This window comes from Equus przewalskii, chromosome 25 (assembly GCF_037783145.1).
Source record: "Equus przewalskii isolate Varuska chromosome 25, EquPr2, whole genome shotgun sequence".
NCBI classification, from domain to species: domain Eukaryota; kingdom Metazoa; phylum Chordata; class Mammalia; order Perissodactyla; family Equidae; genus Equus; species Equus przewalskii.
Genome location: NC_091855.1, coordinates 6,472,131 through 6,499,043, shown reverse-complemented (window position 1 = coordinate 6,499,043; position 26,913 = coordinate 6,472,131). Strand labels below are relative to the sequence as shown.

The 26,913-nt window shown below is 41.2% G+C and overlaps 1 protein-coding gene and 1 long non-coding RNA gene across 9 annotated transcripts in view; one reads left to right on the top strand and one right to left on the bottom strand.

The window, feature by feature from the left end:
- Nucleotides 1-26,913, bottom strand: part of DAAM1 (dishevelled associated activator of morphogenesis 1) — a 160,620-nt gene that overhangs the window by 20,809 nt on the left and 112,898 nt on the right. For 4 of the 8 annotated variants that reach the window (XM_008534762.2, XM_070594148.1, XM_070594149.1 and 1 more), the window contains 14 exons: nt 26,518-26,612; nt 24,224-24,557; nt 23,289-23,399; nt 23,066-23,169; nt 21,813-21,879; nt 21,464-21,581; nt 20,900-21,038; nt 20,555-20,613; nt 17,205-17,392; nt 16,364-16,663; nt 15,954-16,061; nt 9,330-9,359; nt 8,162-8,268; nt 1,141-1,225 (listed from right to left, as the gene is read on the bottom strand). In XM_008534762.2, the coding sequence (XP_008532984.1) occupies nt 1,141-1,225; nt 8,162-8,268; nt 9,330-9,359; nt 15,954-16,061; nt 16,364-16,663; nt 17,205-17,392; nt 20,555-20,613; nt 20,900-21,038; nt 21,464-21,581; nt 21,813-21,879; nt 23,066-23,169; nt 23,289-23,399; nt 24,224-24,557; nt 26,518-26,612 (1,845 nt within the window). The remainder of the gene's footprint in view (nt 1-1,140; nt 1,226-8,161; nt 8,269-9,329; nt 9,360-15,953; nt 16,062-16,363; nt 16,664-17,204; nt 17,393-20,554; nt 20,614-20,899; nt 21,039-21,463; nt 21,582-21,812; nt 21,880-23,065; nt 23,170-23,288; nt 23,400-24,223; nt 24,558-26,517; nt 26,613-26,913) is intronic. The other 4 variants (XM_008534765.2, XM_070594151.1, XM_070594152.1 and 1 more) reach the window with 1 other exon arrangement.
- LOC139079395 (uncharacterized) lies at nt 17,287-23,034 on the top strand. The gene is made up of 3 exons (XR_011533001.1): nt 17,287-17,500; nt 19,638-19,761; nt 22,904-23,034. It is a non-coding gene; the product is annotated as an uncharacterized lncRNA (long non-coding RNA).

Sequence of the window (26,913 nt, the reverse complement as noted above, 5' to 3'; positions counted from 1 at the left end):
AGGCCCTCTACCCTGAGCCAACTCACCACCCAGGATCACAGTTAGTGGCACAAAATGTCCTTTTCCTCTGCTCTTGGGAGCTGAGCATGCCTACAGACAAGACCTCAAGTTCAGCCCAGAATCATGATTGCTTGTGTCCACAGTTGACCTTAGGTGGACCTGGCTCTAACAAACATGGAACTCTTGACCAAAATCTCTCAAAATATGATTCCATCCCAAGGACAATGAGACGAACAGACAGAACAGTCCTAAAGCTTTTCGAAACGATCTGCGTGAAGCATAGACAGATACGGCCCAGACAAAGGGAGAAGATAATCCCTGGCCTGGAATACCTGCTGGTTCAACAACTCTGTCATTTGGGGACAACTCAATGATTCTGCTGAACCACACAGAACACGGTTGGAGCGGCTACACCGAGCATGTCACAGAAACACCGCGTGAAGACAGGCTGGTGCACCACGTTCGACTTGCTGCCTGGCCATGGGAAATACAAATTATCTCCAAATACCACGGACAAGGCTGTGTGCTGACTGTGTGTAAACCTATTGCACACTTGCTAGCCCTGGCATTTGAATTCCCTGCCATTACAGCACAAAAAGAGTGCCACACAAGTAATGGAGACAAGACTCAGCCCCAAGAAATTTCTGCCCCACCTTATGACACGTACGAGTATTCCGAAGTAGATGACAGTGCCAGGGGTTAACAGTGGCTTCTGTGATTGTGGGAATGGTGAGCCAAGATCAAGACACAAATTGTGTTAAGGATCTGGAAATGAATCAGTTTACATAGTCCAGTCCGTAATCTCAGAGCACTAAGAGATTCTCCATATTCCTGTGAAAGACAGATTTTCCACGAAAGCTAGTAGATTTATATGACCTACTAAAGCATAATAACTGCAGCATGAGGGCCAAAATCTGGCATTGTGCATCTCAGGCATTTAAAAAACTTGTCACCTTCCTTCTCATCCATCATTTTGAGGAGGAATGACACGATAACGTCATAAAGTCTCCTAACAGAGCCCCATGGAACCTTGGTTCAATCTCCTCAATTCAGAGGAGAGGAAATCGTCTACCAGCAACAAGCAGGTTTTCTCAATATCCCACGTCCTGCTGAAAGTCAGCTGTCACTCTTCTGGCTCACCTGCTCCAACATGTCCTTGGGCAGATCTTCCTGCTCGTCCATTGTTAGAATTGCTCGTTTGATTTCATCATTGGATAATTTCAACCTGCAGAAAGAATATTTTTGGTTGTTAACAATACTGGCTTGTGTATTAAAATTTTATGCAAGATCATTCCTTTTGCTACTCCAGCTGCTGATTTTCAAGCACTGTTTTTCTCAAAATCTCTCAGTGAAGGCTTATTTCCTGACAATGTTGCACCTAAAAATAGTATTTTGAAACTGCTTTAACATTCTTTCAGGGCTTTGTAATGCTCTGCTGACACAGAGAACAAAGTTATGATGTTCTACTGTTTAGTTTCTTTAAGCAAGGAATTGGAAGATGAGAAATACGGACAACACCCATACACAACTGCTTTATCTTACACTACCCATGAACGGCAGGTGAAAGGAGAACTAAATTCTTAGTTTGATTACATGTCAGGAGTGTTTAAAGTTTGCTGTCATACTAAAAATGGATTTTAAGGTTAGAATCTATGTTACTGTTAAAAAATTAAATAGTTAATATAAAAAATAAAATGTATGAGTACTTCACAGTTAAGGAGTTTTCACATACGCTATTTCATTTGAGCTTCAAAATAATTATGATGGTCTTTTTTAAAAGAGGCAGAAACTGAAGCTCAGAATGCCCAAGTGATTTGCCCAAGGTCAAACAGAGAAAGTGGCAGCACTGAACACAAACCCAAGACTCTTGATTGCTAATCCCAAATTCTTTTTATAAATATTGTTTATCTAGTTAATATCTCATAGATAAGGACTTAAGCAAAAACACAAATCTATTTTCTGTCTACCATAAATTCATATGATTTACTAATTTAATCAAGGATTTATGTCTTGATTATGTCACGAAAACAAAGTGTTGACTATAAAAAGAGTCATGAAATTAAAACATACTTACAAAAATGTGTTTTTGTTAGGTACAACCAATAGTCTTAACCAGGGCAAAACATCTTAATCAGATTATTAGCTGTGATAATGGAGTCATTCTTCTGTTCTATTTGCACTCATTAGACCTCGACTTATCTAAAAAATCTTACTTCCTTAAAAGCTACCACTAGCTTATAACACTATTTATATGAACACACTAATACCATTTGATCTGTTCTTCTAGTCTATGATCTTAAAGAAGAACCACCTTTAGGGCTGGACAAAAAGGCATAAACACACACGCAGAGCAAGACGTGCAGCCTTCACACGTAGTGTCTGAAGGAAGGGGCTTTGGCATTAGAAAGGCTGGACCCCAGCCCTGACTCTGGCACTTTCTTGCCGGTGTAAACTTGGAAAAACTCTTTAAGCCTCAGTTTTGTCATCTATAAAACAGGAATAGTAACAACTACATCAAAAAAAGGCAAGCGTGTGTGTGTGTGAATAAGTGAAATAGGGCAGGTGAAGTGCTTAGCACAGTGCCTGGCCCCAGAAAGGGCTCAGTAAACTGTATGTATATTCTGCAAGACAGACTTTTCTACAGCAGAACAGAAAACAGCAGTGCTTATATAACTTGAATCTTCACATGCAGCTCTTTCATCATTAAACGGTGCTTAGTAGGGTTATTGTGAACACTTCACAAAGTACCTTGTACCCACCATTTCACCTGAGTTTCTCCTTTTTTTATACAACACCCATTAGGCTGGGTGTATTAAAAAAGAATTAGAAAACGGGGTCCTTATTTTAAAGGTGGTGATGTTTTGGAGAATCAAATGATAAGCTGCAACACTCAAGACACAAGGGTAGGTAAAGCATACTCAGTCACCTGTGCTGTCACAGGGAAGTGGGGCTGATGCGTGCAGGTGTGGACATAAGGCCATGTAAGGAGAAAAGAACTGGGGTGGAGCTGGATGAGACACATGGCACTCTGGACACCTCTGGCTTGTCCGATTCTCTAGATTTTGACAGGATCTTGTTAACATCATCCATCCTGCCATTGAAACTGAGTACTGTTTCATGTGCCAATAAGTAGGGAAGGGAAGGAACAAATTTGGGAATCCTATTGAACTAATAGCATTCTTTTTTATTTCGTGGTTTCAAATCTAAATATAATATCTAGGCAAAATGCCAAATTGTCCACGTTCTAAAACAAGACCCATTCCATCACCTAGTCTGAGTTGCGGGGCCATCAGAACTGCCAGGCTCTGGACAGCAACCCTGGACCTGGGCAGACTTCTCCAGATTGTTTTGGTCATTCTTGGGACAATCATTGCTTCATCAACATGTTCACAAGAACATCATGATGGAAATCCCCAAATTTAACTGGAACAATTTAGCCAAGTTGGCATGGGTAAAACATCTGAGAGGGGAAAGCCTGTATCAAGATCTCCCTGTGCGGGGCCCTGGGTAGCCCGAGATTCCCGACACAAACGGCTCTCGAGTCAGTTAGGGGCAAAGGCCACACGGCGGCCATGCAAGGCCAGGGAAGAGGAACATCAGGGAGGGCTGAGACTGCCGCTAATGAGAACCAACTGGCTGTGGAAACATCTACAGTCATCAGGAGAAAAGCTCTGCTTATAAGAAAAAAATAAATTATTTCTGTGTCCTTTCACACCAAGCTGAAGAAACCACTTTATGGTGTAGACCTGCTGCATCCTTCTGTTTTGCATTTAAAAGAAAAGGAGTTGAAAATCAGAGTGAGTACAATACTTGAAGTATCAGATTTGCATTTCATCAGCTGCCCATATGGAGCACAGAACTTCTTGCTTTTGAAATTGTATATATTTATGCTCTTCAACCCCCAGAGGCTGTCTGGACTAAACATTAGCTCTAATTCGTAACAATTTTGGTTTCTCTTAATGTGGCCCACAAAGAGACTTGAGACTTTAATGGATGGTACTTAAGAAAATCTACCTGTCAACATACTGCCTTGCACGTGGCTATTGGAGCAGACAAAGACACCGCACCTTTGGGGACAGAGGAGAAGGGCAGGCTGCGCTCCAGGACGCTTCCATAGGTTGCCGAGCTCTTAGTATCATCTGTCATCCACAAAATGAGTTGCTAATCTCTGTAATTTAAGGACCCTCCCAATTCTAACCTTTTAATTGCTTTTAAAGCTTGGCAGTGTTTTGGTGTGCTGGAGGGTGACAACTTTTGAGACATCCACTTCAACTCTCTTTACAAGGCAGGAAACAAACGGGCCATTTTAAAACAGTATTTAACTCTACCTTGCTCTACTCAAGTATGTCAAAAATTTGCCAAGAGAATTCGAACATCCAGGCGTAATTAAAATAAGTTAAGGATGAATGGCTACATCAGCCTTAGCTCTGCCTCAGTGGATTTAAGCCAAATCCCCTACTTTAAAGTAGCTTTTTGTGGGTTACTATACCCTGGCTACCATGTTAAGGGAGCATCTGGAAAAAAAGTATGGCAGAACACTTCATAAAAGTGGATTTTACGTGGGTTCATTTTGCAATATAAACCAGCTTCCAAGTTTTTCTGTCTTATCTTTTTTTTTTTTCGGAAAGGAGAGGTCTGTTTTAGGAAATAAAGCACAGTAAATTTCAAATTGCCACATGTCACATATACACATGCCGTAGAAAAGTTATTGCTTGCTCTGCCTAGGGCCTGAGGCATGGATTTCCCATTCTGAGGTACATTGTGTCCGTTCCCCTCTCGTCTCCAGTCTGCGAAAGGCAGGGTCCCCTGTGGCCTGGAGTTTCTGATTCAAACACATACCTTCCAGGCAGTCTCCTTCCAGGGGCTGTGAGTGACCCTGGCCCCTCACCCTGTGAGCCCCATGCAATGAACCTGCACTTCTTCCTCTGCTTGGCCCCTGGGATGGGACAGGCTTTCCTTCTGACCACCTCCTCAGCTCCAGGCGGGCCCGTGGCAGGTGCCCTTGACCAAATGGTCCACTAACTTTTTCAGTGTGGGGTAAGGAAGAGCCTGAAAGGATAAGCGATCACTGCAGACACATGCAGTCATTGAAATATAGCCCACAGCACATGCCGCAGGCTTTTCCTGTGCTGCAATCTGGTGTAATGACTGCAATGCTAGGAACTAGAGAGGGGCACCAGCCTTGGGGGTGAAATAAGCAGAAAGGAAGAAAGATAAAAGTGTGGAAAGAGAGGAAATCTTGACATCAGCTTGGAAACATTCCTGTTCATTGTCCCCATGCATAAAATCAGTCTCCCGAGTCCTGCTGAGGGCTTCCTCACCTCTCTTGAGTCTGCCCCTCATGAGGTCTCACCTGGACAGCGGAAAGAGCCTCCTATCTGGTGGCTGCCCTTGCCTCCAGCTCTCAATGACTTCCAACCTATCCTGCTAATCCTGGAGAGATCAAACCTGCACCTTATTAAAACAAAGCTCCCAAACAATCTGCACCAACTCCTGATCCCATGAGTATATACACAGGCCACTAGCTAAGTAGCCACCACATGCAGGCAACCTGCCAGGGGCTTCCATGCACTTGGTCTAATTCTCCCAGGCCCACTGCAAGGCTACCACTTCATCACCTCCATTTCAGACGAGAAAGGCACGGCTGCCCCTGCTCTCACAAAGGCTGCAGGCATGGGTCTCAGGCTCTCCTGCCTGGTCTCACGCCATCCAATCGGCAACCGCTGTAATGCAGGGCTTTCTTCACTAGCTGTGCTTACGGCCCTCTGGGGCCTGCACTCCGGCGGCTCGCCTCCTAGGCACTGCCTCCCACCCTCCTGCCCACGTGACTGTTAGCGCCCTTCGAGACCCTCTGTCTCTGGTAAGCCCTGTCAGTGCCCACCTCACTCAGCTGAGCTCCCGTCTCCTTCCAGTCAGACCAGTCTAAGCCCTGAACTGTTCACAAGTCATTTCGCCTGTGTCATGTTTCTCCTCCAATTAGCCATGAGCTTCCAATGGCAGCAGTGCTGTCTTAAGTCTTGGTACAGCCTATGACACCTGGCAGAGTGTCAGGCAAATAAATGCTCCAAAGTGAGAACTCTCTAAGAAAAGAGTATCAAACACACTTTCACATCTCCCGTCCCTCCTTTAAGCTCTGGCTCCTTCTGTCTGTAGTAACGCAGTGCCAACCAAAAGGGGAGAATGAAAGTGAGGTAAACCTCTGACTGATTAAACAACTAAATGAAAAACAAATTAAAATTAAGTCTACTTCATTTCTTTTACCTTATCACAGCACATGTAACAGGTCAGCCCTGTGCTCTCCTGATGAGAGAATGAAACTATTGATCATGGGGCAGAAAAGCATGTGCGACTAAAGCCTCTGTGGGAGAGAAGGTTCTCGCACCTGATCAATAAGGCTCAATTACCATAAGCTCAACTGGGACTCACTTTGTTATGCACAATACACTTTTTAATTATGCTCATCATAATAACACATATTTATTAAATTGGATTTTAATAGACAATCAACAGCTACGAAGCAAGTCCCTAAAATTGTCTTCTAGAGAGAGCTGAGACACATTCAGGTTCTAAGTCATCTTAGGCTCTGACGCTTTTGCAGTAACAAGGGAATTACATACCACAAATATAAAATAATTCTTTCAACAATGGGATGATAAATTTGCCAGAAAGAGTTGTAACCTTATCTATAACTAATCTAATTACCCTGGTTGGCACCTGGTACCGAGAGTAATCCGTCTATGAGGAACTGGGACACAGTTTCTACTCCTACGAGCACTGAAATACTACCGAAATTCAGAGTGATAGCTCCTATTGTCAAGTTAAAGTGTTCATCTACACTGTGAAAGCACAAAATATAGGGAGAAATTCTAGGATTAAAAGGGAACTTTCCTCAAATTTTCAATTAATTTTGCTATTAAGTAAATGTTATTTGTAAAAAGAAATTGTAACAACACAAATTGTACACACCACAGAAGAAAAATTAGTAGGCCTTCAAATTACTTTTGATGGTGTCTCTCTGGGCATGTGTTCAGGGAGAAAAGTGCGGTAACTAAAGGGCCTGGGCATTTACACAGCTTCCAGCTGCACACAGAAATGACATGCTAACAAGATGGCTCATGTTACCTGACTAGTTATGTTAAAATTCAGTGATCTCACTCAGCTTCAATTTCTCTTTCACTAAAAGCACCATTTGCTCCCTAAAGTAACATCTACCTGGCTAACAATCAAGCTTCCTGCAGAAAACCAGACAGTGGCTCTTTGTGTTAAAAGAAACTCACTCTAAGACCATCTAAAAAATAAGGACAACTACTTTCCCTCTTTATTCTCCCTGAAAGAGAAGACACCTTACACCAGCCTCAATGCATATACAACATTCTTTCCAGAATGTAACCAACGTGACATACATAATGCCCCAAAGTTCAGGATTCTTTTCATCTTCATTCACCTCCTAAGCATTCAGTATCTGCCTAATGTGAAAGTCCCTTTCAGAGAAAAGAAAGCAGATCTAGAAAAGCTACTTAAAATGCCCAGGATGACCTAACACATTGCTTGAAGCTACAATCAGATTCCAGGCTCCCAATTTCCTTTCTTCTTTTCAAGTGCCAAGGCCGTGATGGTTCACTAATTATGAGAAAGATTGCTGAACAGGGGCTGAACTGGATAAATTAGCATTTCACTGAGGTTTGAGATTTACGTATCTCTTTAGTTGAATAAAAGTGTTCAAAAAAAGCATGAAATCATATAACCTTGAAGTACAAAAAAGATGACTTTAAAAGCAAAATAATACAAAGCTTCATGGTGGGTGCCGATTCTATGACCCTGTTCCTCAATGGCCAAAATACCTCTACAGCCAAGAAGTACAAGTAAAATGCATTTTACAGGCTCTCTGGGAAATACAAACAAACAAACAAACATTGATTTGGGATGTTCTGCTGTTTACATTTAGGAGTCTGTGGAAATTCTAAGAAAGTAGACATCCGGCTCTGATACATTCACCTAGGGAAAGTGAGCACCAAGGTTCTCCTCACCTTAAACAGAAGAGGGTCTAATGAACTGGCCCTCAGCAGAGCCCAGTGAAAAGAACAAGTAGAAACATGAGGTTTGCAGCCAGATGGTGGAAAGGTTGGTCCTACCAGAAATGTTTATTCAGTATCAACAGTACCTCGATAGAAGGATGTTGCAGTTCTGAGCTCTCCGACCATCAATCACCGAAAGCTCTTTGACCTTCAGTTTGGAACTCAGTGTGTCATCAATGGCATCTGCTTCTTTCTATAAAGAGCATGAAAGAAATCCATCAAAGTCAAATAGGGACATTCCATCTTCAGACACACACTTTATGTTTTCTGTTTACACACACACACACACACACACACACACAGAGACAAAGCTGAGATGGTGAGGAGGGGAGCGTAGGGAGGTGGTGGAACTGAAACAAAGGCTAAAATCTAGTTGATAAAGGGAAATAAGAAAATCTGGCCACCCACATTTGAAAATACATTGTTTGGAAGAACAAAGCGCTTCTAAGTTGAAGATGCTAAGCCCGCATAAATTATCAGCGAGTGGAGCCCTCCCTTTGTCCCCCAAATCCCTATGGCTTGCAGACAGAAGAACTGTCACTATGAATCAAGCTCAGCTGAGGCTTGCCATCGCTGGTCCAGCCATTTGCAGGGCCCATTCAACCCAGAACCATTTGCATCCTGGGCACTCAAAAAGCTAAACAATAAAACTTCCCAAACTTCTTCATGTACCACAGGAAGCTCCCTAGCCCAGATGGTACCTTTCGTTACCCTGGAGCCTGATGGACAACGTGGAGGGGGCGGTTCAAGGCATTAGTTCAATTACTTAAATTAACAATAAAAGACTACTTGTGTACTCTGCTGCCAGACAGAAAGCTGTGAGCAATAATGGCCAGTCATAATGGTGGGAGAGGCATACAACAATTATATGTAAAATCAAGGTAAAAACATAGACTAACTTGGTAAATACCAAGTTTGATTTTATTAGAGGTCATGATTAATTTAAACAATAGATGATGGCACTTTAAAAATGTAAGGAAACCAAAGAGCTCTGGAACTGTATTAACGGTTTAAGAAACAAAGATGACATGGAGTTTATAATAAGAGGCACCATGTAACCAAACTTCAACTGTCTCTTGTCATGTCGCGATTTCAGGCATACCTCTAAATATTCAGTTAAGAGTTAAAACTCAACATGGAATTACCCAGACATTGCATTACACTAACTGAAAAAAACGGGATAACCAGGACATTTTGAACTTATAGTGAGCCAAGGAGTTACACTAAGCAAGGTTTGGGTAGTAGCTCACTTACCTGCTTGGAGTTACTGTTCACAAAGAAATCCTACAGCCATGGCAGAGGCATGGAAAAGGCAAATCAGATACATGCTGTTCAGAAATTACAGCAAAAAACGGGGGAAAGTCAAAGCAGTGAAGGAAATCAGTGACACAGGGTAAGAGATGATTTATGCCCCTAGGAGCAGCAACGAGAGCTGATGGAGATGAGAGTGCCTGGCTGAAGATACAATGAAGAGCCCAGTCCTAAGCATTCAGGGTAGAGAGAGAAGACGGCACATGCTGTACACAATTTCCAATGGTGGCAAGTCAAACTCAGAAAAAAAAGGACTTAAAACACCCCAGAGAGACCCAAGTTAGCAAAGGGACAAGTCCTCTTTGAAAGGTGCACTGGGCTTCATTTACTCAACATGACAATTTTTACTTGAAGCAGGAAAATATCAATCAATTCCATCAACTTGAGGAAACTACTCCCATTGTCACGTACTACCAGCAAAATGTTTGTGGGTGGAAATAATCTCCTGTCTTTTTGTGTCATAGGAAGGATTAAGAAAAGATAAAAGACAAGTTCAACGACATAGGTCAGTAATATTAACCCTCAACGCCCTCCGAGAGTCCAAACAATGCCTGTGGTTGCTATGGTAGGTATGAGGAAGAAGACAGGATGTGTAATTAAGAGACAATAAGTGATTCATGTGGTGTGCAGCCATTGGTGGCCCTGTCCCAAAGAACTCGGGGCTGTTCAAGCACACAAAGTCAACTGCCTCTTCTTGAAATAGTTCATAGGAAAGACTTGCAGTAAAGAAGGGAAAGAGGAAGAAGTAATCGACATGTTATGAGAAAGTTAGAGCTTTCTGTGCATATTTTTGCCATGCTAGCATGAATAAAGCTTCGGTGTGCAAAATACACTTCAGCTTTCGGGCCAACTGCTTGCACAACCAGCATTTGCTCAGCAGATTCCTTAAGGCCTCGTTGGCCCTGGCAGTACTGCCAAGGCCAATTTTACACAGATGAGCTGTTTCACATCATTCTTCTGGTGGGAAACAAAATGCGTCCTTCCCTTGCTCCACCCACACAAGGAGATTGCTTTTCTAGAATGGCATTTAAAAAATAAATTGATAACCACAAGAAACCTTTCTTCTCTCCTGATGTCACAGTTTTCTTTTGTCCCTGTTGTGACGATCAAGTTTTCTACTCTGAAGCTCCTTAGGACTCTTTCTCTGTAAAAGCAGTTTCTCTTTTCAGGGGCAGAAAAAACCACAGTGAAGTGAACTCCATGAGATTATCTTACCCTACCTTTCTCTGTTAAAGAGACAAGTTGCTAGTTGAATTTAGACCCTGCTCTCACGGTCTGGCCTTCAAAGAAGAAACTTCTACGAAGTTCTCCAGCAACTCATTCTCCCTAAGTTCACACTGTCAGGAAATTAAGACTTCTGACCTCTACTGTAGTGGGGTATGGAATCAGGCAACTGTCACTAGCTAGTGGTGTGGCTTGGGGCTCAGTCTCGCTATCTGTAAAATGGGGTTGACAACTGGATTCTTATTGTGAGGAATCAATGCGATAATGCACGTAAAGCATTTTGTACAGTACCTGACACATAATTATGAGCTCAATACTTGGAAACTATCATTCAATTCAATTATCTTTCAAGCTGATGATCAAGCCCATTTTTTCTCCTATTACTCTGCTTTCAGCTGAGTTCAAGAACAGCTGGTCAAGATCTCCCATTTGTAACCAGTGGCAGCAATAAGTTTAACAGTTAGTAGCTAAGTAATGTATCTTATCTTTCAGGAGGTAAGGAGAAGGAATGCGATGGGAGAGTTTGGTTAATTATTAGCCTAAGATTCCCTGCTTTAGGAGTCCTTTAATTATCACATCTTAAATAAAATCACAAGCTTATTAGATGGGGTATGTTAAAAATAATGATTCCTCCAGGCCTATTTCAAATAGGTTAATATTCTTTTTGAAATCTTAAATTATTTACTAATTAGCTTGGGCCAAACATGATAGAATCGTCTATATTTGGCTCCACCTCACAGGATGTCTGATTTTTCCAGACGACTTTTGCTATAGGGTTTAGGGCTTGGGAGATAAATAGGAAGTTGGAACTTGGATTTTCGGGAACCAGTGCTGATAGATTCCTACAGATAGGGTTCCATAATGAAACAATGACTTAACACTTCATGGATAATTATAACCCTTACATGAATGGTTCCTAATCTTTTTGAGGTTGTGATCCCTTTGTAAATCTATAAAAGCTGGGGATCCCTCTCCAGAAAAATGCATACATTAATATTCATATAAAACCCTGCGTTGATTAACTCTTACCGTGGAGTCCAGTTATAGAACCTCTACCTTATACTGCGGTCCTAAGGAAAACCATCACTCACAATTTTCTCTTCTGCCTTCATGTGCCACGGCTAAGGACCAAGATGACTGAAATAAATGTCCCAAATCATAACAATTTTTCAATGTGAAAACTAGATATACAGAATAATGAAAAATATAAAAAGAATAAAAAAGGAAAATTCTTTGACCATTTATGAAAAATGAGAAAATACCAATGACTGTTCCAAATGGGACCCAAGAATGACTTGTATGTTACACATTAGCAGGAGAGGTCAGATTCTGGAGCCTGGGAGAGCAGAGACCCTTTGTTTCTTAGACCAGAGCTGAGAGGCTTGGAAATGTTAGACCATTTGCCCTAAAGAAGAGGTGTCCTCAGGCAAAGAGGAGGGAGGAGGAGCGGAGATAGTGAGCTGTTAATTTATTGCTACAAAGATATGACTCCCTTCAGGTAAATGTAAAGTCCATTTCCTCTGTCCAACTGCATGGATAGGGAGAATGAATTTATAATATCTCAAGACGAAAATTTCCCACAAAAACAGGATGAATGTTGTTTAATTGTATCTGAAATAGTACTACTCTGCAATGCTCTACGTTACATACTAAAATAAGTCTTTTGTGGCTGGCCTGGAAATCATGTATAATATAGTTTCAATGAGAAAAAGAGGTTCTGAGATTCAAGAAATTGACTTTCAAATGAACTTTTGGAATGTGAGCAGGGGAATAAGCGCACGCTATTAAATTCCATTCCATGTGGCACCTAAGCTTACACGATCAGCTCTGCACACCGTTGATAGCCACATGGAAAAAAAAATCCTGAATAGGAATGCTCTTGTTCTTAAAACTGGAGTTAAAGAAAATCCTTGCAAAGCCTGAACTTCATAATGAATAAAACCACGGCTTAACAACAAAGTGAAACTGAGAATTACGCCACTTGTAGCCCTGACTGTGCCACCTATTCGGACAATGAATACACACTAAGCTATAATTTTATTATCTGTGAAATAGGAATAACACCCACCTCACAGAGTTGGCATGAGATTAAAAAATAAGTATAAGAGGGGCTGGCCCCGTGGCTGAGTGGTTAAGTTCGCGCGCTCCGCTGCAGGCGGCCCAGTGTTTCGTTGGTTCGAATCCTGGGCGCAGACATGGCACTGTTATCAAACCACGCTGAGGCAGCATCCCACATGCCACAACTAGAAGGACCCACAACGAAGAATATGCAACTATGTACCGGGGGGCTTTGGGGAGAAAAAGGAAAAAAATAAAATCTTTAAAAATAAATAAATAAATAAATAAATAAATAAATAAATAAATAATAAGTATAAGAGCTCCTTGAGAACCCAATTTTAGGGTTGATGAGATTGGGAACTGTGTATATCATACCCAGCACAAAAAATATATGGATACTTAATATTGACTATCATCTTTCAGTCTATCTTATAGCTATTTACAGATTTTCCTCATCTTAGCTTTTATACTCTAAGTTGCATTGTAGGCCTGTACCACAGTTTAATATATTTACATCCTGTGAAGTACTTCATATACAAAGCAGACAGTATAAATATCTATTCTGATTTTAATGATACAATAATTCTCAAATCAACGGGGCATATCTTGTATGTACGTATGTAAATACAATTATATAAAATCTTTCCTAAATGTCATTAATCAGTGTTCACCTAAATTATACTAATCTAATACTTGAGATTTTTTCAAACTCTTACTCTGTGTAGCGTTCCTGTTGCATGCATGCAGATAATAGTATTCATGTGTTCCTTTGCCTCTCTGAGAAACTTACTTGGCTAAATAAGCAGCTGAAGTCCAGAGAGTTTGAGCAGGGTTTTATAACCTTGGAAGAAGAGGACATACCATAGAAAAAATAGGTTCCCAGTATTCATTTGGGAGTGGAAAAGAGAGCAGTTCAAGTGTGATGGTAATTATATAGTGCACTGCCAGGGCTAAAATGAAAATGCACAGTCTTTGACATTGCCATTAGTAGTGAGACAAGGTGACATTCAATGACAGGCACTCCATTTCCTTTATTCTCTCCTACATATTCCTACTAGAATATAAGCATCTTTCGAAGTTGATAGCATCTCTCTCCCAACATTCAGTAAATTCAATAAAATGGCTCAAATTACCTTCATTTGGGAAACATATTTATGGTTTAAAAATTCTCATCTCAAATTCTTGCACCAAGAGGAGAAACATACTTGAATCTAGCTGAGCAGGTGTGTTGAAATTTTTCTCTAGAAAGTGCTACTGAAAATGTCACAAATGATTCCACTTACCAGTCTACTTAGTGTTAAGTACAACTGAAATGTTCTGGTCTACCCTGATAGGAATGACTACTGATTACTTAAACAGTGATTGGTTGCTAGGAGACAATTACCCAATTGCTACGCTTCCTGCAACCCTGTCTCCCAGAGCTCTTGAGAACTGTCCACATATTTTCCCAGAGCATTTTGGCAGCATCCTTCTGCACCTTGTGCTGAAAGCCAGTTAATTAAGAATCTTGTAAACTTGGATCTTTCAACCACCTGCCTTCATAATAAATACAACCCACATGCTCAGACTTGAACAGCAGCATTTTGAATAACTGTTGTTTTCCTTCTATTAGTTTACTTCTTTAAGTTCCCAAACATTCATCTTAAGCAACCAGAATGGACCAGTATTATTGATGGAAACTGAAGTGAGAATCAATGGGATGTGTACTGAAGTCAGAAGATTATTTGAATCTGCCAGGAAATTTACTAAAATGTACTAAGAGTTCATGTCAAGGCCCAGCAGACATCTTCCTGGGACAGCAGAGAGAGAAAGGCCTGTTGTAGCTAATCATGAATGAGTCTGGTCCGAGCGCCTGTAGTATAAGGGCTCTAAACACATCTTTTGTTTGTCCTTTGAAAGATAAAGTGTTTTGCTTTCTACCCAACAGTGTCCTATCATCTTTTCTTCATTTTTCTTTACTTGGTGTGTATGATATTGCACAAGTTTGCCTTCATAATTATAGCGAGCCCCAGGTGAGGGGTCCTGTTTAGGGTCATGCTGCCATGGCAGGCAATCCCCTGCATTTTTGTACTTTACTAAAATAGCATAAAATGCACTGCAGAGCAGATTTCCTCTAAGAGAAAATATTCCGGCTAAAGGAATACCACTTTTTCTTTTCAATTGCAGATGCATCAGAGGCCAGTTTGAAAATAACAACCCTCAGCTTTTGTTCCCCGAGCCTCAGTCCGTCTTCTCTCTCAGTGCTTGGCAGGTCTGTTCTGAGACACTCTTTCTTGGGAACCAGGCCAAACCTAGGCAGACTAGGAAGTCTGCTGCTTGTCTGAGGATGCTCCACCCTGGGCTGATTCACACGGTAGTTAAGGGCCTCCCAGAAAAGCCCATGGAAAGCCCCTGCGCAGATGCCCAGCATTCATGTGTCCGATTAAGATGCACTCTGCTCTCTTTGTCATTACTCCCTCAGTCTTCCTTAAGAATCTTTCTCCTCAATACTCCACGACTCGGTGTTTCCATTCCCAGGTCTCTAACTGACTGATTGGGACCGCACTCCAGGGCTCACAAAGTGACGCTGACTACTTGGCCACGTCAGCAAGCACCAAATCATGTTCTCACTACTATCATGAAAGCTTTGCTCACTTTTCAGAAGCTCCCCTGGTCCTATTTGATTCACTGCCATCCCCAGACTTGCTTAGACTTTGAAGCCCCACTTCTGAGTTGATGGTATTCATGACACACAGTAAAAACTTCTCTCTAGGTTGTATCTAGCCACCAAATTATAGTCATCTACCAACCCCCATACAATTCTAAAGGTTCAATCTATTTCAAAAACCAGTCTACTTCTGATAATACCATTTGATATATATACACTTACATTTAAAAGTCAGACAAAGGAAGATGGCTTCAGAAACACCATGAGGTGGCAATACAAGTTAGGTAACTCACCAACTAATATTTTCTCCTGGTGACCCATTTTGACTAAGCACAAGTGATAATAAGACACAGAACTTCTACCAATGGAGACAAGGTCTTGGACTCTAATCGGGGTTTGAAGCTCCCTAATAAGGAGCTTATTTACCTTCAGAGTGTTCACACACACACACTGATGGGCACCTAGACACACATGGGGACACACACGCACCATGCTGCTTTGCAGGAACACGCCAGAGGAGACCAAACAGCCTAGAACTAAGAAGTTTATCGTATCGTGGTTACGGCCTCTGGCTCAGGGAAAATGCATGAGGACATGATTTTTTACTTTTCCAGCATCTGGAGGGCACATGCTATTACCTGCTGTCTTTGGTAAGCTGAGAAAGTTCTTTCCAGGTCTTCAAGATCTAGAATTTTGAAGACTTTTGTATCATCAATATCAGTCCATACTGTTCCTTCCAGTTTGTTCTGCAAACATTAAGTTAATAAGTGCCAGGATTTATATTATACACAAAAAGAACATACGTGGTTATTTTTTAAAAAGTGCTGCTATCCCCAATTTTTCATCCTACCAGATGCTCAAAGTGAGTTGGCTCAAACAACCTGTCATTTATTTCAGAAGCTTTAACACTTAAATATCTCAGCTGGTGAGAATCCCAAGTTCATTCTAGAAAATGAGATCATTTAACAGACAGGGCTATTTCCCTTTGGGGACAAGGCTGTAAGCTGCTAATGCTGTCCATCAGAGGGCATTGGAACAAATGACTTACCTCAGGCAGCTTAGACCAGTTGAAGGATTTCAGGGCATTTGTGGGCTGAGGAATGTTTTTCTTCTTAAGTGCCAGACCCAGAGGAGCGCCAGGAGGTGGCATGACTCCCCCTAAGGGAGGAGGTCCTGGGGGAGGAGGCGGGCCACCCGGAGGGAGGGGTGGGGGTGGAGGAGGAAGTGTTCCACCTGGTAGAGCTGGGGGCGGTGGGGGAGGAAGCAGAGACCCCAGCACAGAGGAAGGAAAGGGCCCCCCTGGGGCTCCAGGGGAGGGTCCGCCAGGGACTGAAGCACAGACAGCCCTCTGAAAAGACAAAACAGGAAAAAGAGGGTCGGTGGAAGACGTAAACTCATCGGATGATTTAGAGAGTCTGAAACTTTCCCTAAAATCTATATTATAGAGAAACCCATGCTTCGGATAACATGGGTTTAAAGGGGCAGCAAGTCAAACGGACTTTTTAGGGCCTTCATGGCCTCTACTGGGTCAGCCCTTTGCATTGGCACTCTAGCGCTTGTTTGCAAAGTGTTCACGTCTCTCACTTCTTGCACCACCGTGCGGTTTGGTTTTCATGAAATTGGTTTTCATTTTAAGAAGCTAATGTGATTTCACTTGCTCTTATTAGAGGCTCTGTATTGAAAAACGCATACCCTAACCCCCTCTGCTGCCTCGTCCACACGCTAAATAGAGGGAGGAAGTCTCACATCCACCTTGAGAAATCACAAGATGGTTCAGGTTTTATTCACCCGTCAGGAGCCACCTACTTAAGGACTAGGGCTCCAGAATAACTGAGGCCTTAGCAGCTGCCCAGAAACAGAAGACGTGGCCCGCGGCCCTCAGGCCTCACCCTGCTGAGCTCGTGGAGCTGTGCCGTGAGATCCGCCACCTGCTGCTTGACTTGCTTGTGCTCAGTAGTCTCCTTTTCAAGTTTCTCTTTCATTTTATTTAGGGTCTGCATCATCTCTTCCTTCTCTTGGGTCTTGGCGTCACATTCTCGCTCTTTCTTCTCCAATTTCTGTTGTAACTCATTGTGCTCTATGCAGGAACACAATTGCACATGAAAACAAGGGACTCTTCAAAGCTGAAGAAGCATTCTCTCTAAATAGAAAACTGACTGAGGATGATTGCAAGGCTGTTTATTAGGTAAGTATTATTCCTCGTCTCCGTCAGAGGCAGCAACCCGCGGGCTCACGGGTGTTCGTACTTAGAGGGGGCTTCAGATGAACAACTTTATAAACTACACTTGGTAAAAGACGGAAGAAGAGACCCTAAAGTCCCAGTTCTAAAGATGGAACACAAGTGTGAGCAACTATTTGTGGAGGAGAATGCTGCCTGTTTAGTATTTAATTCAGAATCCTGTCATAGAAAGGGCCCTGTAGACACACTAGAGAAAATGAATATTAAAAGGGGCTCTTTTCACAAATTAGAAATGAGAATGAGAAAAGTCCAGTGTTTATTAGCTAGGTTTGCCGGCTCGTGTCCGACTAGCAGAGGGGCTGAAAGGGAGGCTCTTGCGCTGTGGAAATGCTGCTGCCAAACCCAGTGTTGTCCCAGCACAGTCATTGCTCCCACTCCCCTCAGAAGGCCATTGGGACTGGAAGTATTTTATGCTTTTGGCAAACAATTCCTAAAACTTGTGAAAGCAGATGTTATCATCTCAGAATTAAATACTTCAGGGCAGTAGTACTGGCTGAGCAGGAGAATCAGCATAATATGGGAAGAAAAATACTAGTTCTCAGCTGTAGTTTTCCTGGCTTCCCCAATCCTGCTATGATGAAACAAGGCATCCAATTTAGTGTAATGCCTATTTACACTGCCAATACGCTGGCCGACTCTGGCACTGACAGAGTGATGATCTGTGGAAAAGAGGACTAATGAAGTTTAGGCTGTAGATTTTTATTTCAAATACTTGGCCCCAATTCCTATTCTTTTTATATCAATAAACCCACTAGAGATATAACCCACTGGGGCAGAGCTACACAGATTTGGTCTCTATTTCTGAATTTGATAACACATTTAAATCCTTGCTTTCTCTGTCTCTTATTTTCCCTCTTCTGAGTCCTCCAAAATTGGAGTTTTCAGAACACGGTTCAAGCCATTAAAATCTTTGGATTTCACCAGCCTTGGAGTCAGTAACCATCAACCCACTTCCACCACTCCATGAATGCTTCCCTGACTGCTTCAGAGACATTTACAAATGACCTCATGGGAAACTACTGTGCCCCATTTTCTTTCCTCTTTCTCCATTTCATTCCTCTTCGCCAACTGCAAGACTTAACTTCCTATCACCAGTCATGAGCCTTTGACAAATCTGGCCAAGCCTCAGAACCACCTGAGGGATTTGAACATTCAGGACCCGCAGACCTGGTCCAGGGAGCCTTCTCCACAGGCCAGGGGCTGGGTGGTTTTCAAATGCTCCTTAGATGTTCGGGACGCTCCAGCCTAAGGGATTCTCTCCACCAATGACCTCCCTTCATTAAGCTTTTCTTCAGCACTGACTGGGTGCGCTGCACGAAAGAGAATTCTCCAGCGTTCAGGTCCACAGAACTTTCTGTCTCTTCACAGCCTCCACCCTCTAACTAACTCATCACCATGTGCCTTCTTAAATACAACTTTGCTACTTCAAACTTCCAGAAAAGAATTGATTTTATCTATAGTTTCTCATTTTTTGGAGTCTACCCATGACCCCACTTCAAACGATGCTGTTCCTCCTACTGACGTTTCCCATTTTCTCTTGAACCACCTCAGCCACCCAAATCCTACAGAAGTCCTCACCACTGATTGTGCAAGCAGTATGTGCCAGCACAATGCTAAAGTTCTTATATTTGTTTTGTCATTTAATCTCCACAACAAGCCTGAGAGTTAGGTTTAATCTTCATTTTACAGAGGAGGACACTGGAAGAAAAGAGGTTATGACTTAGCCTACCCACACAGTCAGTCAGGGGCAGAGTTGTGACTCCGACCCAGAGCCTAGCACAGTGCCTGACACACAAAGGCCTTCAATAAGTATCCACTGAATGAATGAATGAAGGGTTCCAAAGCTTATGTCCTCAGTACTCTCTTCAACTTGCACAACTCAGCCTCCATGCTCCAGAGTGTACCCCTAAAATACCACTCATTGAACACTTTCTGTTTGGTATAATCTCTCCTTACCCTAACTTTTAGTCTGTGTTTCTATTCTTTCTATAGCAGTTTCTGGAATTTCTTTATAAAAATGTCTATGCAACCTTACTTATTCGAGAACAATCTGAATTTATATGACGAACCCATAACATAACAGGACTCCACATTTGGTATCGGTGGTGGCTCTGCTTTTCTGCTCAATGGAAACGACAAATGTGATGAGAGGAAAGGAAACGCTTCGGCATTGCTCGGATCTTCCTGTCAACACACTAAATATTGGGGTGAGTGCTATTGTATTTCACTGGCGGTGACTGAATAACTTGGAAAAGGAAAAGGAAGTCAATTAAGCAGCATACTGAAAGAGTAGTGGCTGAGGGTATGACTGTTTGCTCAAAGAGACCAACTTTGATTTGCTAATATTTTGAAGGAGGGGGAAAAGTTATATCTATTTTGTGAGTGGTTGGCATAGTGATGGGCACAAATGACCCTCCTGTCACTCAGTGCTGAGTGTTAATATCAAAGACATTCAAATACTCACCAACAGCTGGTGTGCTAACGTTTCATAACACCTATATCTACAATGGTCACTAATTTTCTGCATGATTTCTCTTTATATAACTGGTGCCAAATTAAAGTCATGTGGAGAGTTGGCTGCTGAAACCAAGTGGCCTGTGCTTCTCTTTTAAAATTCTGTGTAATTCCTATTGTCCCTTATATTTCTTAAAATCCAGTTTGCTTTAAAGAGCAGTTATAGGGTTGCGGTGAGGGTTGGAATGATTGCCAGTTAAGAAAATTTTTATTAATGAATACTGAACAGCAAATGCTACAAGCTTTTCAAAAAAATTTACATGACTATAATAAAAGGATAAAATATTTGGGAGTCAGTATAACAACTAAAATAGCTCAATTCAAGAAAAAAAGTGCAAAATGCCCTTAACACATGGAAAAAGAAAGGCTGTTGATACACCAAAGTTAATAAGAAGCATCAATGCAAATTTCTAAAATATACAGAAAGCAGAGTTGTCCAATAACCAGTAACATGGTCTCTTCTCTTGTCAGAGCCTCATCATTTACCTTTTCTCATTTTTTCTGCTTGTTCTTTCCACTGCTTAACTTCATTTTCATTAACTAACCTGTACAATAAAGAAGCATTCATTACAAAAAACATAGAAGGCACACTGTTAAATGCATGCTCTCTAGTTACAAAAATAGTCTACTGCAGAGAAAATCCTCAGCATGCCTAAAACCCTCTTAAACCCCGACATTACTTAGATGTATTACATGCGTATTTAGTATAGGAACTCATACTTGCCTTCTAGCACGTTTCATTTCTCCTAGCTGCTATTTTGATGTAAGATAAAATAAATGTTTTACATTGTCACTATTATCTCATAGGCAACAAAATAAGAAAAAACTTACATTCGTACGACATTCTTAATATTAAAGTTTTCCAAAGGTGTGGAGTCAGGGTCCTGTCCTTTGTCATTTTGGATAACTATTTGCTGTATAATTCTATCCAGGAGTAGCCAGTACTGAACAGTGTTGCCACTTCTCTTGTCTAGAAAAGAAAAGAATGGTGGAAAAATACTTCGAGTTGTTTCTAAACTAGGACAAATATTTTTCAACAGCGGTCACCCACCAGAGCCACAGAACCAGGGAGATGCTTACAACATCCGCACCAATGCTTCCCAAAGTCTCTGGAATTCTGATATGTGATGATTATTTACTTGATTGAGAGGCACTTGCTATCCCTTTCTAAATGTGTTGTAAGGCATATATTTATTTGAAAATCAAAGTTATAACTCATTTCATTTTAAGAACTTCACAATACCCCTTAAGCTATGTAGACACACTGGGCTGACACAAAGCCAAGGTGCAGAATCCCTGATGTGCACCCAACCTAACGAGCAGTGTTGAGGAGACAGCCCTTTCGATGATGTCCAAACTTGAAGAAACACATGTGTACATCACAAACACACTCACAAGGCATTTGGAGGCAGTGGTGCAGGATGGACATGAAGTGAGGGTAAGCTTCACTATGGGTCAGCCTCTTCCTGGTCAGCTCAAACATCTGAGTTGCACTTTTTGTGTCTATATGCACCTATTTCGTATGGAAAAGAAATCTAAGTCAAACATCCAAGTTCCTCAATTCCTGCCACACAAGGTAAGCAAATCCAAGGCAAACAGAAGCTAACCTTGCCACTTAGGAAGCAAACAGAACTGTGATTTAGCTCTTAGGTTACACTGGTCCATGTCAACTCTACCACACACTTTACATAAGGAAATTCTGTGAGCTGATGAGTCCAATCAAAATAATTGTAAGCATACCTACCAGTTCAAATCTTTTGGCAAATTCTAATTCATCTTCATTTCGGAGCATTTCAAAAAAATCTAAGTGCCTGAAAGACAATTAAAGAAAAGCTAATAAAAGTAGAATGTCCTTTAAGCACAGGCACATACGAATCAGGACATTAATAATAAAGCCTAAACTTCTTGAGAGATATCTTTGAAAGAAATAAGACAACAAAATTTAAATGCCTTTGCTTAACTACACCCTGTCTAAGGAAAAAGACATCATCTGAGTGAAATGAGATCACAATAACAGACAAATTTAAAGGTCAAGGATGCCTAATATATAGTAGATAATTAATAAATGTTCACTAAATCCAAAAGCAATCAAGTCCAGATCCTGCTCTCACACTCCCTTTATGGAAAAACAAGCCTATAAACCTACACTTGACTGACCACTGAATTAAAGATCACAAAAGAAATGCCCATGCCATTCACTTTGTCATTCACATATTTATTGAGTCCCTACTATGTATTTCAGACACTGGGGATGATAAGTTCTATGAATACAAATACACGAGGGTAAAGGGAATAGAGAATGATGGGAGGTGAGGTGAGTAATGTACACACAGTGGTTGGAAAAGGTCTCTCTGCAGGGAACAAGGGAACAAGCAATTTGGACATCTGTGGGAAGATCTTTGAATGCTGAGGAAATAGCAAGTGCAAAGGCCCTGAGGCAAGAATATTTAGACATGTTCCTAGAACAATCAAGGAGAAGAGCATGCTGGAGTGCCTGAATGAGGGAGAAGAGTGGCAGAACAGATCTGAGAGCTAGAGGGATATGTCAGAAGTACTAAAATGATTGCATACAAGAGCAAATGAACAGGAAGGTGGAAATTAACATCCACAGAAGGTCTATCAAAAGTACCAAGGGATTCCACACGTTTTATAGTCAATTTTCATAAGAGACCTGAAGATAGTTGTTGTTATCGTCATCACTATTTCTTGCAGGTAGAAAAACAGTAAGGTTCAGAAAAATTGAGTAAGTTGACCAGAATACATAGTAAATAAGAGGCAGGACTAGGATATGGATTCAGGTCTAATGCCAAAACCCATGCTAGGTTCTCTTCACAGGGTGCTGCTTCTTTCATTGAGAAAGTCTGCCTACAGAAACATCATTGGTTGGACCGCATTCTGGGGCAAGCTCCCGCTGTTACAGACAGGTCACAAGGAGTTCACAGGCTGGCGCTACACATATGGAAAAAGTATGTCTCAGATCACAGCAGTCTGACTTACCTATCTAAGGTTGAATTCTCATGTTCCCTCAATTTATCTATTACAGGTTGAATTCCTAGCATCAGAAACTCATAGCGAAGATGAAGTCTAAAGTCCAAACTTTCCTGAAAGTACAAGGGTGATAAAATACACATTTAAGCTTTTTAGACTCCATAGTCAGTAATCTTTTATTATTACTATTCTTTAATAATATGTTTTAAATTGTGGTCCAGGGGGTTCTTACCACTCCTGCGCCTTGGCTGAGCACTGCATTGATGAAGGACATGATAGCTGTCTTGAGACTCACTTCATCTCGATACCGCCCTGTGCTTTTATCCAAATCATTGATTAACGTCTACCAAGGATTCAAACACAAAAACAAAGGACAGAGTCATTACTAACCATACACTCATTTTATTAATTTTTTACTCAGAAGTTAATTTTTTAAATCCTGTATTTAGTCAGAATTATATGGACCTATAAAAAGCCACCTTTTTTTCTTAAGATTAGGTCTAAAAATTCTACTTTCAAAATTGTTACCTCATATATGTTCATATATACACACATACAAAGTACGAAAGACTGTGCTTCGTTAACTCGGCTTGCTTTTTATATTTGAGTATAAATATGATGACATAATCTCACTGTTTATGTCGATCCTAAATCAAGGATAGCAACTGTAAAGTTTTCAGGGACACTCCATTCAGTGGAGTCAAAAGATGTGTGCTATATACGGGCTGGCCGGGTGGCGTAGTAGTTAAGTGTGCATGCTTCACTTTGCTGGCCTAGGTTCAGGGGTTTGGGTATCCCAGGTGTGGACCCACACACTGCTCATCAAGCCATGCTGTGGCGGTGTCCCACATACAAAATGGAGGAAGGCTGGCACAGATGTGAGCTCAGGGACAATATTCCTCACCAAAAAGAAAAAAAAAAAAGATGTATGCTATATCATGGGTAGGAAGCAGGGCCACATTTTTAATTCAGTAAATCCCAAACCCCAGCTTGATCATGTATAGAAAGTATATTCCAGTCTCTGGTACTAACACCTGAGAGGAAGGAAATGCTTGAAGTCATGGTGTGAGCCATCACCATGGGGGAAATCTCAGGTTAGGCTCCCCCTTCAGGCCAGGAAAGGTACCTGTCAGAAGGGTGAACGAAGAGCAGTGAGGGAGCACCCACCTGAAAGCGGGTCCTTTCACTGGCATACTTCTGGTAGTGCAGCATGGCCTGCAGAACCTTCTTGTGGCCCCCGGGAACCAGGCACACGGCGCCCAAGATTTCCAGTACGGCCACCTTTGTTTTAATGTTCTCTGTGCTCAGACTCTGAGCAATTACGTTAATACTCTCAGAATGAGCCAGGACGTGAGCCCGACCTTGAGAGTTGTTCATTAGCGCCTTTATACATCCAATGAGAGAGGTATGTATCCGAGACTCTGAGGTCTCATAGTCCATGGTCTTTAGAAAGTTGAGAATACATGACAGGCCATCCAAGTCGATGAATCTGGTTACAAACCTGTCACGAGGAGAAGGTTAAAACGTATCAGACCCAAGTCTCCTTGGAATTTTGTGATAGCACTTAAGGAAAAAGTTTGGGGGGCTGGAGAAAGAAAGCAAGATGTAGTTCCTAAAATACCAAAAGGCTTACATTGATGAAGTCTTCTTAATTCCTGGCCTCTTCCTTGGCACAGATCCAATGGTCAGGGCTAACCACAAGTGTGAAAAAAACCTCCATTTGAGGTAAAGAGATCTTAATTGATACAAAGAACCAATTAACACGTGATATAACCCCAGAAAATCAGGATTAAGAAGACACTCAGAATACGTGTCTTAGGTTAAAGTCATCTGCTGATCCGCGTGGTTATAACATCCAGCCCTATGCACTTTTGTCTACTGACCACTGACCCAGGCAGGGCTCATATCAATGAAAGTCAAAGAACATCCTTAAAGTCCAGGATATTTGCGTGTCAAATAAATGATAGTCTATATCCCTAAGGTTGTGTAGAAACCCCTTCTTTGTATGAAATACTACACGGCATCCCAATATATAAAATAAATAAATGATACTTTATTACTGTAATTTTACTGATATTTATAGCACTTACTGTAAAGTCAACCAATGAGAAAAATTCATAATGGACATGTGCATGTTAAGCCTCTGAAAAGTTCAGAAGTATCTGACCACTCCAGAAATTTCCAAACTTATTTAGCCTTGAATACCCACTAACAACAGAGAATGCAGAACACAGAGGGAAACATTGATATATTAGGAATAGGCTAGAAGGACTCTGTCACACAACTGCATAGGCTTTTTGATAAATCAATAGTTTTTCTCAGTTAGCATTTTATAGTCAAAAAAAGGAAGGAAGTCTTTATTTTCCAACCATTTCACCCAACCAGATGACCCAGATATAGCCAAGCTGGTTAAACCAGTTGGCTTCATTCATAGCACCTGTACTAATGAACTGTACCTGGAAGCATCCAACACCCCACCAAACTTGAGAGGCATTAATGGGAAATGCAGGTGTGGCGCACACACAGTGGAAGTTGACTGCCATCTTTTTCTTTATAGCAGTTTTATTAAGATATAACTCACATGCCAAAAAATCCACATTTTCAAATGTATAATTCAGGGATTTTTAACATATTCACAGAGTCGTGTAGCCACTGCCACTATGTGATTTTAGAATACTTTAATCATCCCCCAAAGATCATTTCGCCCTCTCCCCAACCTCAGGCAACCACTATTCTTTATGTCTCTATGGATTATCCTTTTCTGATATTTCCTATAAATGGAATCATACAATATGTGCTCCTTTCTATCTGGCTTCTTTCACTTTCCATAAATATTTTCAAGGATCATCAATGTTACAGCATGTATCAGCATTCCATTCCTTTTCATGGCTGAATAATATTCCATTTGATACATCACATTTTCTTTATCCATTCATCAGTTGGTAGAATTCGGGTTGCTTTCACTTTTTGGTTATTATGAATAATGCTGATATGAACATTCACATACAAGTTGTTTGGGAGACACGTTTTCATTTCCCTTGGCTATATATCAAGGAGTAGAATTGTTGGGTCATATGGCAACACTATATTTAACATTCTGAGGAGCTGTCCAACTGTTTTCCGAAGTGGCTGCACCATTTTACATTCCCACCAGCACTGAATGAGCGTTGCAATTTCTCCACATCCTCACCAACAATTGTCAGTCTCTGTCTTTTTTATTTAGCCACCTTAATGGCTGTCTGCACATCTTTGATTTGAAGAAAATCAATTTACTGAATGTTCAATCATTAAAGTATTTCACTCATGGTTCAATTGCATGCTTTTAATTTAAGACTTCCTCAAAAGTTTGGCTATTGCAGAAAAAAGAAGGAAGGAAGGAAGAAAAGAAGGAGGGAAGAAAGCGTAGAAGAGAAGAAGAAAAAGAAGAGACAAGTAGCGCACGCTACCCAGGAAAACATTACCTCATTGGTTTTGTCCTCAGTGCTGTCTTCAAACTCTCTATAGTTTTACTTCTCTCCTCTTCCTCTTCCTTTTCCAAAGCCAGCAGAGATTTTCTCTATGCAAAGAATACTGAAGTTACTTCTTTAAATTCTGTGTTTTAATTAAAGCACAAGCAAGACAAGTCCAAAGATGACGAGCTACTCTCACTTTTAATACAAATAATCAGTCAACAAATCTATGACTAAGATTTACTACAAGCCAAAATATAGAGCAGAAGCACCAAGAATACAAGTTAGTTCTTTCAAACTCTAAATAAAGCTTTAAGGAAATGTTTAGAAATGTTAGTAGAGATTAAGTTGTCCAAATGTTTGTTTGTACAACTACACTTTGATGAAGTTACTACTATTTATATTTGC